Source organism: Podarcis filfolensis (genome assembly GCF_964270895.1).
Source record: "Podarcis filfolensis genome assembly, chromosome: 5".
In the NCBI taxonomy this organism is placed as follows: Eukaryota; Metazoa; Chordata; class Lepidosauria; order Squamata; family Lacertidae; genus Podarcis; species Podarcis filfolensis.
In genome coordinates, this window is record NC_139608.1 from 33,403,418 (window position 1) to 33,422,966 (window position 19,549).

At 42.1% G+C, this 19,549-nt stretch overlaps 1 protein-coding gene and 1 long non-coding RNA gene across 11 annotated transcripts in view; one reads left to right on the top strand and one right to left on the bottom strand.

Moving 5' to 3' along the window:
- PIK3CB (phosphatidylinositol-4,5-bisphosphate 3-kinase catalytic subunit beta) overlaps positions 1-6,340 on the top strand; it is a 103,475-nt gene extending 97,135 nt beyond the window's left edge. For all 10 annotated transcript variants that reach the window (XM_083613732.1, XM_083613733.1, XM_083613736.1 and 7 more), the window contains 4 exons: positions 753-876; positions 2,153-2,298; positions 3,598-3,730; positions 4,871-6,340. In XM_083613732.1, coding sequence (XP_083469858.1) covers positions 753-876; positions 2,153-2,298; positions 3,598-3,730; positions 4,871-5,008 — 541 coding nt within the window. In that variant the 3' untranslated portion in view covers positions 5,009-6,340. The remainder of the gene's footprint in view (positions 1-752; positions 877-2,152; positions 2,299-3,597; positions 3,731-4,870) is intronic.
- Positions 6,341-11,891: 5,551 nt separating this feature from the next.
- On the bottom strand, positions 11,892-14,583 carry LOC310763137. Its single transcript, XR_014548508.1, has 3 exons — positions 14,540-14,583; positions 14,290-14,422; positions 11,892-12,109 (listed from the first exon to the last, which is right to left on the bottom strand). It is a non-coding gene; the product is annotated as an uncharacterized lncRNA (long non-coding RNA).
- Between the last annotated feature and the right edge of the window lie 4,966 nt (positions 14,584-19,549).

Consider the following 19,549-nt stretch of genomic DNA (forward strand, 5'->3'; position numbering starts at 1 on the left):
CTGAACTTCCCCTCCCTTTTCTTTCCCTGCTCAACCTCCCACAGGCCTCCTAAATCAGCTCTCTGGAACAGATTTGGGGAGAGAGTGGGAAACAGAGTGGGGTGGAAGCTCTATGGCATGAATGGAAATCCTTGCACCAACAGAACCCAGAGCATTGGATACCACCCATAGTTTCCAAAAAGATTGGCCACTGATGCTTTAAGTGTCTCCTGTCACCGTTCCTTTCAGTGTCTTTCTTAAAGCTGCAGTCAGTCTTTTCAAACCAGGCAGTCATTCAGATCCTGAGATCCAGTTTAACTGATCCTCAGCACTGTGTTTCTGAGTAGAGTTTTGAAAGTTGCAGGCAATAATTGTGAGAGGCGTGTTCCGTGTTGTCAGCAAGGTGCTTGATGCGTTACCATTGCCAAACAATGAACATATTGCCTGTTCATTGTATGTTTTCACAGTAAATCTCATAAAGGACAAGTGTAGCTCTCTACAGTGTTCTTTCTGTGAATTAAATTTGCACAGCAATTTCACATATTGGAAGGCCCCCATAAAAACACAGCTCACAATGTTTCATTATCTGGTTATATTCAAAGAGACTCTAAGGTAGATTTTGTGTTTGCCTTCTATCTAGGAAGATGCTTACCTTATGCTGTGCAAGGGGCAATTCAAGAAATGCCAGTTTCTCTTTTTTAATTTTAAGCAGCATGGATTTGAACAAAATGCATTAATATACCAATAAAATCCATTTTTTCTTTTCAATTCAGAGATGATTTGGATCGAGCCATTGAGACATTTACTCTATCTTGTGCTGGCTACTGTGTAGCTACTTACGTGCTGGGCATAGGAGACAGACATAGTGACAATATTATGGTCAGGAAGAATGGCCAGGTAAGGTCATGGTAGGCAAACAAAGCACTACATGACCCTCTTGGGGAAATGTTTTGCTTGGAACCTAGTGTACTGTATTGATTTTATTTATATCCCACCCTTTGTCCCTCCTATAAATAAAACTGCTAGCACAGTTGCAAAGCTAAGCTGGGTCCAGTATGGTTTCATATTGGATGGAGGACCGCATGTTGGAATTTCTGTCTTGCAGGGGTTGGACTTGATAACCCTCGGGGTCCCTTCCAACTCTACAATTCTATGATTTTACGATTCATCACAAGCAAATCACACAAGCGGGTCACATTAAATTAAAAACAATACAGAAATCACTAAAGCAATAAAATCCGTATTGCTTCAGTTGCTTCTTATGAAAATACCACATAGTGTGCTTATCTCAACTGCCATCTCCTCCAGAGGCAAGGAGGAAGACAAGGGTTTTCAGCTGGTGGCAAAAGCTGAACTATCAGCCGCACATTGGAGGGGAAGAGCATTACACAGCTGGGCTTTATCCCAAACTAAAGCACGTGGGGCTTCACTCAGTGATGGAACAGCAATGCTACTTTCAAGGTGTAATACCCTTCTAAATCATGTAAAGGTAAAGGGACCCTGACCATTAGGTTCAGTCGCAGACGACTCTGGGGTTGTGGCGCTCATCTCCCTTTACTAGCCGAGGGAGCCGGCCGGGTCATATGGCCAGCACGACTAAGCCGCTTCTGGCGAACCAGAGCAGCACCGTTTACCTTCCCGCCGGAGCGGTACCTATTTATCTACTTGCACTTTGGTGTGCTTTAGAACTGATAGGTGGGCAGGAGCTGGGACCGAACAATGGGAGCTCACCCTATCGAGGGGATTCGAACCGCCGACCTTCTGATCGGCAAGCCCTAGGCTCTGTGGTTTAACCCACAGCGCCACCCAGGTCTGAATCGTGTACCATTCTATAAATACTAAGAACCACTTTCTACATGGTGTTTTCCTACACAGGTATTAAATGTAAAAAATAACGTTATGTTTGGGGACTATGAAACCTGCTCTGTTTTGCATTTCATTAATATGTAATGGTGGCTTCTGCCTAGGGCCATATGTCTGGTGCTGTGCTGATTTACTTGCTAATAAAGTAACTTTTAAGTCACAAACCATTTCTGAGCACTGGGGCTAGAAGAAAAATTACTCATGTTGCATTTTGGAGAAAATGCATGTAATAATGCTTTAACAATTAGAGCAACAGAATTATGAAATTATTGATTTATTCACTAACTTCTCTTCCTATTCCTTTTCGCAGCTCTTTCACATAGATTTTGGCCATATTCTTGGAAACTTCAAATCCAAATTTGGAATTAAAAGGGAGCGAGTGCCTTTCATCCTTACCTATGATTTTATACATGTCATTCAGCAGGGGAAAACTGGAAACACTGAAAAGTTTGGCCGGTGAGTCCTTAATTCTCAAAATAATTTCCTAAGATATCATAGTGGACCACAAAATGAAGTCATCAAACAGTAAAATAAAAACAAAGCCATAATTATGAACAAAATCACACAATATAATCTCAGTGTTGAGACTGATATTTTGTTAAAGCAATTCATTCATTTCAGTGGGTCTGCTCTGAGTAAAATTTAGTGGACTACCACCTCTACAGTCACACAGCTTATCTCTTTTCACTTTCTGTTTCTCTGTCATAATATGATGTACACACAGTCTCACAGCTTACTTGTGTTCGCATGAAGGTTTTCTTTCATTCATTCTCCTTGTTGGAAAAAAAAGAAAATTTCCTGCTATTTTTGTAAACCTCCCTGGGAAATATAATTGAAGGGTGGTATAAAAGCACTTAAAAGGAATACATAACACTCCCATTGTATCAAGTCTAATTTCTTAATCTTCCTGTTAGTAGGCTAAAAAAAACTAGGTATAGTAAACACACTGGAGAATTTAATTTCGGAAGACATATTAAGGTACAAACACACTCAGAAACGTGTGGAATTAAGTGTAAGAAATGATATCTTTGGAATATGTATTCCTATTACTAGGGAGCAGTTTAGACATGTTTGCTTCCAATAACATCATATCCACAATAATGTCCAGTTTTCTGATCCTCCTTCATGGAATCACCCCAGTATGACTTTCCCTAAACTAAGTAGCAGTTTCTGCTACAGTCAAGTCTTTCTTGAAGGGCCTTTACATTGCCGCTGCACCATAATCCATCGCAACCCTTTGCAAATCTTGCAAACTAGTTAACCTGGTACTTTCACGTGGGCTACAATATGTGTGAATCCCTCTCTCCCTCCATCCATCCCTCCCTCTCCCTCTCCCCCTTCCTCTCCCTCCTTCATGCCATAGAACAACGCCCCATAAACCATACAGTCACCACCTGTTCCTTGGCTACATTAATCTGCTTTGGCGCTGCAGTACAAATGACTATATTTGGCTTCCTTCCTTCTAGCAACTGGAATTGTGCCGCTCTTGTATTTTCTGTTGCTACGCAGGAGGAAAAACAAGTGATTTGCAAGGGATCCCTTTTTTCACCTAGAGAGGGAACAGCCCTTGGTTTGTCCACGTCAATTTGCAAGATGGGTGCAGGTGATGGGTTAGCAAGTTCATTTACCTCAGATAACAGCAATGAGTCAATCCTGTTCAAACAAATGTCTCTTGAACCAGATCAGGCTGCCTGGGGTCTGGCCTACTTTTTGTTGCCCTGCTTTACAGTATGTGTTTGTTTGTGCATGTTAAAGGTTCCGCCAATGTTGTGAAGAAGCGTACTTGATTCTGCGAAAACATGGAAACCTATTTATCACTCTCTTTGCACTGATGTTAACAGCTGGGCTTCCAGAGTTAACCTCTGTTAAAGACATCCAGTATCTAAAGGTAAAACTCTGATAGGCACCTTAGGTGATATTTGTGCTTTTTCCTAACCATGTTCAAAGTTTGTTCACTGTGGTGCTCCTAATGTAACTGGTGTGGTCTTCCTCATATGCTGTGAACATAAAAAGCTGAGGTCATTGGTCTAGTCTAGTGCTGTCTACTTCAAAGGACGATGGCTATCCAAGACCTCAAACAACATGGTTTGTTTTCTTTCATCTGAATACTAGATAAGTCTATACTCCATAGCAGAGGTTTTCAACCTTTTTGAGTCCACGGCTCCCTTGACCAACTACATTCTTTCTGCGGCACCACTGTGGGGTTTAGGGGCCCAGTTATGTCACCCCTTGCTTGCAGAGCTGACAGCCCCTCACCCCTTCCTTGTGGAGGGTTCCCTCAGCCTCTTCTCTTCTCCCCTCTCCTTGGGAGTCCTCTGGGTAGCCACACCTGCTCTAAGGCCTTAACTGACAATTTTAGATTATATTTTAGTGATTAAGATTTAACTTATATATATTTTAACTGCTTCTTTATCTGTATTGTCCCTGTTATGCCCAATTGCAAATTCAAATGTATCCCTGTCGTGTTGTATTATTTCCCTGATGTTGTATGTGAGCTGGAACTGGTCTGTGACCGAAATTAATAAATTCATTCATTCAGCCACAGCTGCTGCCCCTGATCTCTGAGCTGCCCCCGCTGCCCCAAAGAGAGGTGCCTTTTCATGCTGCCCCCATAGGGGCCTGGGAAGCAGCCCCTGCCCAGCCCCAGAGGCACCACTTTCCTGCAGAGCTTGTAGCTAGGGCTGCTGCAACAAACAGCTGTGCAAGCCTTTGGGAGGCAGAGATACAAGAGGGCATTAGAGGAGAGAAGGAAAGAGGGACAGAGGCCAGTGTTGCCCGTGGCACCCTAGGGTGTCACAGCACACTGGTTGAAAACCGCTGCTATTTAGTCCTCAAATTGGGCAGATTTATTTTTGTATCAGACTGAAGAAACAATACTGTTCATAGAGTATAAGAAGCATATTCTTACTGTGTGCAGCAAAACAGTGGCAGTTTGCCATGGAATAGCAGTACTGGCAAGTAAAGAATTCTCAAGGGTTGGTTATTCAAGGCAAATAGCAATCTTCTTAATACTACTTTTTGTTCCTAGGACTCCCTTGCCTTAGGAAAGAATGATGAAGAGGCACTAAAGCAATTTAAGCAGAAATTTGACGAAGCGCTCAGAGAAAGCTGGACTACTAAAGTGAACTGGATGGCACACACGGTCCGGAAGGATTACCGATCCTAGGTGGTTCATGAATTTGCACTAAGCTTAATGTTACCCTGACAATAAAGTATTAAAAGGGAAACAACAGACTCTTTCTCAAAACAGACCCCAAGGAAATTGCCTGAATGATTCCTGATTTTATTTTGCACTCTGCTTTGGAATGCTTCAACAAGATTTGGGATTTTGTAACATTAGCAGATTCCTCAATCGCTTCTGCTGACTTTGCACGCTGAAAGCTACCACTAAGCTTTTATATTATTATTATTTTGATACATTGAGAAGCTGTAAATATTTGAGATTTTTTATGTTTGGACAGTGTTCTCTAACTTGGTCTAGATGGGTAGAGACTTTTTGAAGATCTGATTGCTAAACAGCATCAGAGATGTTTCTGATGTCTTTAATTCTGCTGCAACTGAACATTGTTGTGTGTATATATACTTTTTTTCTGGCACAAACATATTTGTTCTGCTGTAAATAACTGCCAGATCATTCATTGTACAGCAGGGTGCTGCTTTATTGTCTTGAACTACTGCCAGAAGAAGAGAGGTTTCTACATTTAATAATGAAAAGAAAAATATTTAAAGAGACTCTTTTGCCCCAAGTGCTCTGTGTTGATATAAATGTATTGGAATGTATGTAGAGCATATATGTTTGGGACAACCTTTTGCTCTTGGAAATTCCACCTCAACGTTTACTGCCTTTTTGAATTTTATTGAACGTTCAGCGAAAGCCTGCAACATCTAAGCTTTTGAAGACACTTCAATAAAGAGTTTGTCACTGGAAAACCAACAGGCCACCCATAACAACTATATTATCTGCACACATTTGTGTAAATCACAAAGCGGAAAGCATTAAGCATCATAGTCAGGTTTTGTATATGCAGCTCAAACTAAGGGAAGTGTATGTTCAAAACCAAGAGATTGTGATTTTAAAAAATGCTATATTATAGCATTTTTAAACAGTACTCCAGAAGGGAGTCAGACCTGTTCTTTACTACTTAAATGCCTGCAGCACTGTTTGTTTTGTCAAGGAAGTTTGTATTTTGCCTAAGTTGATACATGGGAGAAACTGGATTTATTTTAATTTATCCAATGAGGTACCATACTTTAAGGTGCTTATAACAGAAGAGTAATTCAAGTTAAAAGTGCAATAGGAACTGCTTGTTTAAAGATGTAAACATAAAATGTTTTGAAACAGTGGCGAGGTGGACTTCTAACTACTGCTTACTCGCCAAAGAACACTGGTAGTTCTTAACTTTGGTGATGATTGAATGAAAGTAATTATATATAAAGTTGTCTTTGAATCAGAACAATGATTTTAAATAGGAATTGCATTAAAGTCTATTTTACTTTGTCAGATGTGTTTGTGTTTCTCTAAAGTATACTATATTCAGTTGGATAGAGTTCTGTGTTAATATTAAGCTGCAATCATGTTGGGGATTTGTGAATATGCTAAGAGGCCAAAGCTTAATGAGGAATATGTCATAAATGTGAAATTACACTAATTACAATAATCATGCACAAGTGTGTGAGCATACACACAGTAGCACTGAGAAGCTTTCAATTACTCTTTCCATGATGTAAAATGTCATTTATTTCAGTATTGTCATTTACTATACTATATCATCAGTCTGGAATCCAGCTGCTTAATTATTCCCATGTTTGTGTTTCAATGGGAGATCCAGCTTGTATTCTGGTGCCTATGACAGTGAAACATCCCATCTAAGTGGCATGAAGCTATCTATCATCTATCATCTATCTATCTGTCTATCTATCTATCTATCATCTATCTATCTATCTATCTATCATCTATCTATCTATCTATCTAATCTATCATCTATCTATCATCTTCCACCTTTTCTCCAAGCATGGTGCAAATGGTTCTCAATTTTATCCTCACTAATAACCCAGTGAGATGTTAGGTTGAGAGTGTGTGTGGCTACACCAGGTCACCCAGTAAACTTTGTGGGTGGATATTTGAACCCTGGTCTCAGCACTCTAACTACTACGCAACACATACCATGTGCATCAGATATAGTGCTTTTCAGGCAGATTGGACAGTTTCAGTTTTATATGTAATTCTAAGAGGTGCACCTCACACCAGGTGTGCCTAACCCGTGGCTCTCCAGCTGTTGCTGGACTCCCAACTGCATGACCAGTTATCAGGGGTGATGGGAGTTTGTAGTCTAGAAAAGTTAACCATCCCCTGCCCTATACTCTTCAGATTTGATTTTGGTGGTGAGGCCCAGCTCCATTTTTCCTGCTAGTAATTTCTCTGTGTTTATATCCTTTGGGCATAAAAATTTCAAGTCTTCTGTTACTCCTCCAAAAATCAGACTTGCCAAATCTCCAACAGGATAAAGGGTCCCCCTTTTATAGATGCCATTTTTATATGTTCTCTCCCTCCTCCCCCCTTTTCATGCATTGTTTTTATACCTGTTAAGGCTGTTGGAAGAGTGTTGTGATTTTTCTTTGCAATAGAAACCAGTGAAAAACAAATGAATACCTAATTGCTTTTCATTTATAATTTATTCACTTGAATTCCCATTAGTTTTCCTAACAAACAAGGGTGGCTCAATAGTTTCATTTAGTTGTTCAAATGAATGCTCTTCCCTTTTGTCATAAATCTCCTGTGATCACAGTTTTCTTCTGAACCCTGTCCCTCGTTTACCTTCAAAGCCAATGATAACCCTTACACTGCAGCGCCTTCAAAGAACTGTGAGTGAAAGAGAAACGGGTGCTAGCACTGTGTGCAAACCCTGGCAAGAGTTGTACATCAGTTCTTGTGCTTTTGCTGGCTGAAGATGTCACACAAGAACATTTTTGCATTCAGTTTCACTGTTGCCATGCAGCACTTTAGCATGAGGTATCAAACAGTTCTGCTACAGGTGGAAAGGCGTTGCTGGGATCCATTGCACATAAGGGAGGCATTACTATGGTCATTTACAGAAAGGTAACGCCCTTCTGTTCTGCTGCAGCTCCACTCCCACCTTCACTGGAGCTAAGACCCGTGTGCCTTGAGGGGGCGGCAGGAGGAAACGAAGAAGGCTGGGAATCACCAGTTCCTGAAGACACCATCAATAGAAAGATCTGTTAGGAGCACCACCACCACCTCCTTTCCTGAGGCATCTTCACATAGACCTGTGGGTTCCTGAGGGAAGACGGAAGTGAGGAAGCCTAGGCCCACAGAGCTTGTGGCATCTGCTCCTGAAGTTAGACTGATAACATTTATTACCGTTTGTGTTGAGGTTGTGAGGCACCTTGGGTGCCTTGGCAGAAAGGTGGTACATAAATAAGAGTGCTGTTGATCTGAATGCATATTCTAGTAAGGAGTTGAACATACGACATGCTGGCATGGAGAAGGCCTAGCTAGCAGATCTGAGGTGCCTGTTGATCTTCTGCTGCCTCAGAACCAGGCACCTTATGAATACAATATTTACTATGGGCAGAAAATTTGGCAACAAGCTTAGCCTTGCTCTCTCTATTACTAACCATATCTCCAGCTGAGATACTTGAAATAATTAAGGCCATAAGTTCCATCCTCTGTCCAGCCACTTGCACATCTAGCAGGCTACTCAGTTTTTCCCTGGCCCATAGACCTTAATCCCATCATTGACAATTAGCTGGTATTCTCAGAAATAGATCAAATGCCAATTTACTTGATAGGTCACATCTCATGTTATTTCAGAAAGTAGGAGATGCCCCAGTATGATAGTGCCCTAGATTGTACAGAAGGAATTCATAGTGCAAGGCTTTCTGGTGCCAGGGTTATAGCAGCTCCAAGAGACATCATGCTGAAATGGAAAGAGTGTATATCCCTGGCCTGCCAACATTACCAAAGCAGTCCAGGAAAGGAGTCATGCTTCTGTGGTTTCTGTGCTGCTGAGGTAATATTGCAAGATACTGTCAAGGGCTTTGGCTGCCGTTACTCTTGGATGGCTCTCCTATGCCGCTGCCTGTCCCAATAATTTGCTTCTTCAATGTGTGACTGGAAATGGCTTCAAATAAGAGAAGTCTCTGGTCTCATTATAGTTCTGTGTTTAAACCCCATTCAGTATGGGAATAGTTCAGAATGTAAGTGACACCTGGGAAAACTTTATTATTCTGCATGTAAAAGTTGTTATGGATTGGAGGAGGGATGTGTGTAGGGCTGGATATTAGAGAGGAGTTGGCTTGAGATAACCCTGTTGTCGTGGTCAGACCATTTTTTGTGGAGCTTTAGTCTGAAAGAGTCAACTGTTCCCTGCAGAGGAAGGACGACGAATTAAGATGGCCTGCTCACAGAGATTTATAGCAACTGATTGTGAAATGAAGTGGTAGCTAGAGGCTTTTTTAACATTAAATACTTAGGTGAAGAAGGGATCCTTCCATCACTATCCTATTCCTCATAACACCCTTAGGCTATGGAATACAGCTTGTGAATACATCCTAGAACTAGCCCATCTCCTTTATGGTATCACTTTAGGTATGTGCTGCTTAAAGAAAAAATCAGGTATTTCTTCTCCCTCTACCAGCTATTATGGATGATGCCGATTAGCAGCTGTTATCTATGATAACTGTGTGGCTCCTCCAAGCTGACAGACTCTGGGTGAAAACAGACCAGTTTACCACATGGCTAACTTGGGAGTTTGCCTGCTGCTTACATGGGCGTTAAAATGTGCTAAAAGGAAAACAGATGACCTTGGCTGCCTTTGTGTTTGCTGTGGTTGTCATTGCTCCACCCCTAGTTACTGACTTGTTCTATTGCTATGGAGTGAAGAGACATTTCTCTCCATGCCTTGCTGCAGTGTTTTATCACTACTTGCTGGTTCTCTGCCTTGGGAAGGTGATGGTTAATCCATTCTCACACTCTGAAAAGTTGATGCATAGTGATAGTGTTTCAAAGAGGTCAATAAAAGTTGATGCATAGTGATAGTGTTTCAAAGAGGTCAATAAAATATTCCCCCCTGTTTGGAGTTGATCTCAGGAATTAATTTTTTTTTTTTAAGGTTGTGCTGCTGTTTAGCTCATGGCACCCATTACTGTGTGTAATTTCGCAGTTAATTCTCACACGTCCTCACAACTCCTCATCGCACAACACACAGCGATAACAATACCTTCCATGATCACAGAATCTCTCAAACAACGATGATCTGACCATCTTATTATGAGATAGACCAAGATTCAACCCTTAAGCTTTTATTCCCCTCTATTGTTTTCCAGTAAGAAACAGCCACTTTTCTTAGCCTGCAGTGGTGGAAGTCAGAGATAAGTTCCCCACTTTGATATCACCTGCTTTGGGTTATTAATACAAACAAGCCCTTTTCAAACATTCTTCCCTCACATAAATACAATTGCATAATGGGACGTTGTGGCACGTTTATTGGCTCTGCCCCACCTACAACATTCTCTGCACCCCATCCATGTGGGGTGGGTGGGGAAGAGCTCTGAAGGGAGGGATCCTGCTCTAGAGATGTGGGCTCCCCACATGATTTAAATTGTGTCCAATGTGTGGGGGGAGGGAGAGCAAGGATGCAAGGTTGAGCAAACATCTCTAACTTCCCAGAACATCTGAAAGGGAATACAATCAATTTACCAAGTGGTTAATGTGGGAGTCTCTTACCACTTCATAAGGAACCCAGGCTTTAGCAAACAGTAGGTTAGACAGGAGTGCTTGGCGTGCTCTGGTCCATGGGGTCACGAAGAGTCGGACACGACTAAACGACTAAACAACAACAACAAGGTTGTTGGTGGGGTGCAGGGGGGGGTCACACCCCAGGAAGCTGACATATACCAGGTCAGACAACGGGTCCATCTAGGTCAGTATTGTTTCCACAGACTGGAAGCTGATCTCCAGGGCTTTGGGCAGGGGATATTGCCAGACCTACCTGGGCATACCAAGGATTGAACCTAGAACCTTCTGCATACAAGGCAAATGCTCTAGCACCAGTAACCTTTCCTCAGTGCAGATTCTGCAAATCTGTGGTCAAAACCAAACCTTAACATTGGGTAGCTGTTTGCCTAAATTGGATCTATGGCTCCCATGACAAGATGTGAAAGAAAAATAAGGGGCTGGGGGACACCCCCCAAAATAACTAGTGAACCTCCAGAAGCCATTGATCTAAAATGGATCTCTGGACTTACCCAGAAAGGCCATTTTATTTCCAGGTGTCCAGACAATGGCTCCTTGTTGTGTGAATCCAGCTATGAAAAAGCTTGCTGCATTAGCACCTGTAACCACATGAGGAGGCCGATACTTTCGGGTGCTGAGACAGAGTATTATCTCAGAGTTTGCTCATTTTCTGTTCCGCTGTGGCTAGAGATTGCAAGTCTCCAGAACGACTCCTGGTTGTCTGGATTCACCCAGAGAATGCCCTTGCCCAGTGGCTTTTAAGTAGTCTCAGTCTTTCTGTACAACCCACATACAAACACTGTTTAAAACTTCAATAAAACTTTAATATACTAGAACATCAACGAACATTTTTCTGACAACAGGTCCTAGATCAGACAATATATTTTACTGAGCTAGCCTGACTTGCCAAGATCTGCATCAATGCAACCCTATTCTTTTCTCGACTGAGAAGTGAAATCAATTACTGTATGTTTCATGCAGCAGAAGGAATACAGCTTCCTGTGCTTTGTTGGCGATTTCACATACTAACCTTGCACACAGACTCGGCAATGTGCACACTACTGAGCCATTTGAAAAGAATCAATCTGGCTATTGAATGCCTGCTATGCAGGGCAAGGAAATTTCTTCACTTTGTCTCTACAAAGTCAGGATAGAGAGAGTCGCAGTAGAGATTCGGTTTCCAATGTAGCCAGGTTACAAGACCTGCCAGGAGAGAAGGATGGTCCTGCACAGTGCTTACATACATGGTGGTCTTGGGGAAATTCAGAATCCAAGCAGCAAAATGAGTGCCTTCCTCTGTCATAGTGATCTAGCAAACTGTGAGCAATGAAGCTGCTTTCAGTATGTAGCATGTTGCACACCCTGCAGACGACAATTTCGCATTTGGGGCACATTTTCCCAGAGTGAGCCTTCCCCAAGGAACACATCTCCTTCTGGGCTTTCAGCTTCATGGACTCTTTTCTTTGCACACCTCTCTTCTTGTCTTCAAGGTGCCCATTATTTTCCTGAGGACTAAAAAGCCAAGACAAAATAGTGATCTGAACAGTCAGTGGCAGCTACCATTTTCCAAAGTGCATCAGGGCAAAGGGTCTTCTTGGTGGTGGTGCCCGCCCTGTGGAACGCCCTCCCACCAGATGACAAGGAAATAAACAACTATCTGACTTTTAGAAGACATCTGAAGGCAGCCCTGTTAAGTTTTTAATGTTTGATAGTTTATTGTGCTTTTAATTCTGTTGGGACTCGGAGCCGCCCAGAGTGGATGGGCATAAATAAATTTACTATTATTATTATTATTATTATTATTATTATTATTATTATTATTACTTTTCACTGCATGTATGATGAATCATAGAATTTTAGAGCTGCATAGCAGAAGGAGGCATCACACTGGTGAACTACAAAAAAAAGGAATCAAGCCATTTGAGTATTTTTTTGAAGATTTAATGGGATTTATTACCTCCTCAGCCTAATATCCTGCACCAAAGCAGGAGGGCCCTGGGAGGGATAGGCACTGGGTTTGCCTCATGGTGATTCAGCAACTGACAAGTCGCTCAGCCAATCAAGAGAGAGAGAGAGGAATTTAAGTTAATAATCAGCTGGGACTGTCAGAGAGTGCAGTCAGGGATTATCTATGGGTGAGACAGGAACCTGGGATTGGAGACATGGTGGGCAACTGGAATCTCTGACTATTTGAGTGGACTCTGGTAGGGTATATCTGACAGTGGGAACAGATTCTAACTAGCTGAGGGGAAATTTAGGATTCTAGAAGGAACTGGGTAGTGTAAGACAATAACCATCCTAGAAAGAAATTATCTTTCCAAAGTCAGGTTTAAAATATGAAGTTAAGCACAATCTTAAATTTCGCTGTAAAGAGTGTTTGTATGAAACAAAGTGTTGTGCCTTACAAAAGTAACCAGTAAGCTATACAGTTTGGTTTAGACAAGCCTACCCAGATATCTAGAATGATGTGTTTTTAGTTTTTGCGGGTTTAATTTTTGTGAAGGTTTTAAATAGTTGTACAGTCATACCTCGGGTTAAATTTGCTTCAAGTTGAGCGCATTCAAGTTGCGGTCCACGGCAACCCGGAAGTAATGGAGCGCATTACTTCTGGGTTTCACCGCTTGCGCATGCGCAGACGCTCAAAATGACATCACGCGCAGAAGCAGTGGAAAGTGACGCTTGCGTGCGCAGACGTGCCGTCGCTAGATACGTTTACCTCTAGATGTGAACGGGGCTCCGGAACGGATCTCGTTCGTATCTAGAGGTACCACTGTATTAATAGTTTTTATCAATAATTCTATTGTTATATTCTTTTTGTAAACCAAGCATATTCTGTTTATTCCCCATTATTTCTATATATAATATTCTGGTCCAGAGTTTTCTTACCATTGTTCTTCTTTCGGTGCACAGTGCAAAAATCTACATTTTTCAGATTACACATGAAATAAAACACAGTTGATCATAGTTCATGGGAAGGACAATGTGGAAGCAGATGGTTGTAAAACAATTATGGCTTTAAAGTTAATCAGCAGCACCTTGAACTGAGCCCTTGAAAATGGCAATTTTGACTGGGGTTGCCAGCTGGTCAGCAGAGGGATGGCTGTACCTCCCCTTTTACCTTTAACAGCACCTTAATAAGCAAACAGCAGATAAACTTACAGCACTTCCAGATGAGCTGCTTATGAAGCATTCAGCCCAATTTGTTCACAGGGAGATTCAAGGACACTGGCTAGTTAACAAGCATTATTCCAATTTGCTTGCAGGTTAGATGAAGCTGCATCAAAGAAGTAATACCCCCCAATTTCCCATCGCTTTCCTTATCACAAAACTTCCAGTATTTGGGGGAAGTGACTTTATTGTGCAAACCCTCTAATCAGCTGTAATTGTGCAAACCGAATTTGCCAATTAGTAAATGAATCCCACTCAAAAAATAGCAACGGTCTGAAAGAACCCCAAGATGTTATTAATTGCTGGTGTCTGCATAGCAAGCTGCTGCTCAGGGCAATGGAGCCACCTGAAAATATGGCACTCTTTGATGTTGCCGCCTTGTCTGTCTCGGCTGTTTAGTTGATCAACCTTTTCCCTTTCATGATTACTCAATGTTCACAATGGCTCCGGTGTCCCATTTTAGTTTGACCCATAGCATTTTTAGTTTTCATTAGAAATAAAATATTAAAAAGAGAAACACTTACATCACATCCCGTGAAGGTCCAGAAAAGAGACTGAGTGTTGAAAGCCTCTTCTTAAAGAGATGCCCATCCTTTTTCCTGCAGTGTTTTGCCTCACCGATACCCTCTTCCCTTCTTGACTTCTTGAAACTCTGGCCTGTCTCAATGGCAGAGCAGAATGCAAAAGTATGCTCTCTGATCATCATGTTTGCACATAAGGAGCCTACTCCCCAAGGGAAGGTGGGATGGTCATAAGTCCAAGTTGCGTACTAACCTGCAGGCATCTTTGGAAAGCAGCGCGTCTCAGGCAATGAAAACTCCAGCTTCAGGGATCCCTAAGAAAGAAGACATGGCCAGGTGTGCCTACTTCTTAACACAACAAATCAGAAGCAGCAATGGTTGCTAAGTTTAAAAATTGCCTCTCTCCCTTTCCAAATGACCCTTACAGAGCAGTGGTAGAAGCAACAAGAGTCTCCCGTGTATGCAGAGCATGGGAAGGAGAATTCAGTTCTGGTAATGAAGCAAGCGCAAAGCCAGAAAGTGAACTGTTGCTCAGGGTGCTGCATATAAACAATTTCTTTCTCCTTTTGGTAAATCAACTGATTAGTCTTCATTTCCGCGACGTGTCACTGCATCTCCAAGACAGATCCTTTTGCCTACTCTAATTGCATTAGTCTCTCTGCTCTCCAGTTGATATTTTAGTAATTGTATTTACTTTTGGCTGATGGACTTGCCCCACAGTTTACACTTGCTCTCGGTCTCCGTAAGTACCTCTGGCTCATCCTGGTGATTTGTCAGATCTGGAAGCATTTCCCAATAATTACTTCTAAGAACAGATAATTAAAACTAATTTTGAAAAGTAGTTGCAAAGTATTCCTATTCCTGCACTAAACTGCAGTCCCAAACTACATCATACTGACTACCCCTTAATTATAGTCTGTTTAAGAATCTATTGAATTATAGAATTGCATAAGGGGGCCCAGTCTGACAGTGAAATTCATAGTCTTATAGGTTTGAGGTCTTTGGGCAGACTCTCTCTCTCTCTCTCTCTCTCTCTCTCTCTCTCTCTCTCACACACACACACACACACACACACACACACACACACATTAAGAAATATATTTACCCAAAATCCAGATTGAAATCCCTTTTCAGAAACAGGGGAAGATAGTCCCATTTTCAATTCACCCTAGAGACTTCCTCACCTTACTATTCCCATCACCTGCCAAATATCCAGATTTTACCAGCAGTAATTAAGTCCCACCCCTTTGTGACATCACCTCTGCAAATGAGAGAAAGGCTCTATGCTTTCTGACCTGGTGGATGAAAAGCCATAGCTCAGTAGCAGAACACATGGATGCCTAAGGGTGAGGGTTCAAACTCCAAGTTGGATCAAGACAGATCCCTGCCTGAATTCATGAAGAGTTGTTCCCAGTCATTGTAGATACTGAACTAGCTAGATGGACCAGTGGTTTAACTTGATAAGGTAGCTTCCTATCAGCTATGAATACTACCTCCAATGGCTCTAAGACAGAGCAAAGTGAATGAGGCAAAAAGAATTGTTGTGATTGCTCATGCTATCGAAGCTTTCCTCTGTTGGTTTGTTGGTTTGGAGGCACTGCATATGCAGTATACCTTTAAAGCACTGTAGTTAGCTCAGAATGCTAACATTTTGAGGGGTAAATTGCAGTGCTCAGAATTCACCAAGGGAAGGAATGTGATCCAAATGCAGCCAGTGACCCCCTTCTCTTCCAGTAACGATCTCCTTTTTTACAGCAGTAAAATAACTGCTGTAGGGCTTCTTCAACTGCTGTTAAAAACTTACAGTCCTATCCACATTTACTAGAGAATAAATTCATTTAATTCATTGAGACGTACATCTGTGTAAATGTGGACAGGCTTCATATCTCAGTATTAATTATTGAATGTATGATCTTTTATACCTGTGGTACCTCAATAAAATTTACCTGCATGCTCTTATTTATAATTATTATAATTATTTGTTTATTTGTAGTATTTTTTCCTTTCTCTTCAGGAATGAAATGCTTCATGGGTGGGTAGGGGGGAGCTCTGGGATAGCTCAGTTGGCAGAGCATGAGAATATCAGGGCTGTGAGTTCAAGCCCCACAGTGAGAAAAAGATTCCAGCATTGCAAGGGGTTGGACAAGGAGATCCTAGAGGCCCTTCCAACTCTACAATTCTATGATTCTAAGATCAATAATACCAAGAGATACCCTGACCACAGGCTTGCAGTCGGAAAGACATGACACAAAATGGAAAAGAATACAAGAAAACTCAGGCATCACTTCCTAAAGCTACATTGTAGCTTATAGTGACTGTTACAGGTATCTGGGAAATTTCTGACTTCTTATAACAGTCTTTTACTATAGAGCTTTGATACTATTGGGAATAATATCATTGGGCTTAATCATACTTGGACATTCAACACAGGGAGTCCAGTTCTAAGTGTGCTATTTAAGCACACTGCTTTACTGCAAGTAAAAATATATTCAGAGAGCCAGTTTCTCTAGGCCTCATTGGAGTAAAGTATGCAGTTTCTGCAAATATTTGTTGGTCAAAGTAAATTCCAATGCACTTATGGATAGGAGACTGAGTTCCCTGTTCCTTTAATTGTTTGGGAGAAATTGAAGGTTCAGTCACAGCTTTTCTCATCACTGCACAATGAGCTACACCTGCCAAAATTCCTTTCTTCTTCTATACAACCATTTAAAGGCATAGGAACCTATACTCCTTTGCATCTGGTCACCAGAGATCTAAAACCTGCAATGAGAACATTGCATGAGAGAAGGTATGTTACAACTTAAGATTGACCCTTGAGTTATATATATGATAAGAGATGGAGAGGGGGCTTTTATTACTCTCTTTACATTCCTTTCTGTGTAGCTGGAGGAGATGGGTAGCAGTGACTGTGGAATGATGATGATGATGTAATTATTTGTACTCCTGCCCATTTGACTGGGTTGCTCCAGCCACTCTAGGAGGCTTCCAACAAAATATAAAAACACATTAAGGTAAAGGTAAAGGGACCCCTGACCATTAGGTCCAGTCATGACCGACTCTGGGGTTGCGGCTCTCATCTCGCTTTATTGGCCGAGGGAGCCGGCGTACAGCTTCTGGGTCATGTGGCCAGCATGACTAAGCCACTTCTGGTGAACCAGAGCAGCACACGGAAACGCCGTTTACCTTCCCGCTGGAGCGGTACCTATTAATCTACTTGCACTTTGACGTGCTTTTGAACTGCTAGGTGGGCAGGAGCAGGGACCGAGCAACGGGAGCTCACCCCGTCGCGGGGATTCGAACTGCCAACCTTCTGATCGGCAGGTCCTAGGCTCTCTGGTTTAACCCACAGCGCCACCTGCGTCCCTTCAAAAACACATTAGGAGCAAAAACACATCGCGGCAGCTAAAAAAGCCAATGCAATTCTGGGCTGCATCAATAGGAGTATAGCATCTAGATCAAGGGAAGTAATAGTGCCACTGTATTCTGCTCTGGTCAGACCTCACCTGGAGTACTGTGTCCAGTTCTGGGCACCACAGTTCAAGAAGGACATTGACAAACTGGAACGTGTCCAGAGGAGGGCAACCAAAATGGTCAAAGGCCTGGAAACGATGCCTTATGAGGAACGGCTAAGGGAGCTGGGCATGTTTAGCCTGGAGAAGAGGAGGTTAAGGGGTGATATGATAGCCATGTTCAAATATATAAAAGGATGTCACATAGAGGAGGGAGAAAGGTTGTTTTCTGCTGCTCCAGAGAAGCGGACACGGAGCAATGGTTCCAAACTACAAGAAAGAAGATTCCACCTAAACATTAGGAAGAACTTCCTGACAGTAAGAGCTGTTCGACAGTGGAACTTGCTGCCAAGGAGTGTGGTGGAGTCTCCTTCTTTGGAGGTCTTTAAGCAGAGGCTTGGCAACCATATGTCAGGAGTGCTCTGATGGTGTTTCCTGCTTGGCAGGGGGTTGGACTCGATGGCCCTTGTGGTCTCTTCCAACTCTATGATTCTATGATTCTAACCAAAAATTAACAAAATTGTAAGCAAGCTTTCAAGTTCTCCAGAGCTCTTCACCAATGCAGATGTTAAGCAAAATGGGGATGGGAGGGATAGAGGAGGAAAGCTCACCTGAGCAAAGTGTGGGGAGAGACTTACAGAATTCCATCCCAAGGGCATAGCCACATGACTAATTTTTGTTGGTTTTGTTGGTTTTATTTTTACAATTCAAACTTTTACTTTATCCAATAGGCCATGCTGCCTGTCAAACTCATGATCTATCCAAGAGGTGTGACCATGGTTTATACTTGCATTCTACTCTGCAGGTGGTGAACCTGTGGATCTGTAGGGAGAAGAAATCTGTGGCCCTCCAGTTGTGGTTGGACTGCAAATTCCATCAATTCAGCTAGCATGGTCAGCAAGCCTCCCTAGTAGACACATGTTTCACTTATGCCCATTCTAAGAGTCTCATGTGTTAGAATCCTTGAACCATGGAAATAACATATATTGGCAGTTTGACTCAATAATGTACACTTATATAGGGACAATGTTTATTGAGTACCTAAAACAAAAAATATACATGAAGGACTGGGAAATGCTTGTCACTCAGAGCTATTTCAGTGTGTTCGATGTAACATGAAGGTTTAAGCATTTTCATTCTCTTCTTCATGTTACTAGGAAACTGCTTTGTAGGAGGATAGAATGGATGGTGCTTCTTGTTAGATACTGGGAGCTTACATCCTATGGTACCTGAGAGTGCATCAAAGGGAGATGTTCTGAAATGAACAAATTTCAGTCCTTTAACAAAACCCCATTCGAAACTGGACCCTACACTCTCTGGGCAACCAAGTAGAATGATGGTGTAAAACTCCCTTGCTTTGATGGGCTGACCCTTCCTTTGAAGCCTATGTTGCAAGTTCTTTCTGCATCTTCCAAAGGTGAAGCTTTTCACAGCATGAAGATAAAACCACTAGTTGCTGCTGTTAAAGACACAGCAACCAGGGACTGGCCCAAAAGTTGGCAACATCACATAACAGTCATGTGCTTGTTGCACAGGACATTTTTGTAATCTGGGTCAAATAGTTGGAATTCACAAAGTGTAACTCTGCATTGCCAGGGTGCTCTACTAGTTAGACTCTAACCATTAGGCAGTGGTTCTCAACCTGTGGGTCCCCAGATGTTGTTGGACTACAACTCCCATCATCCCTGAGCTCTGGCCTTGCTAGCTAGGGGTGATGGGAGTTGTAGTTCAACAACATCTGGGGACCCACAGGT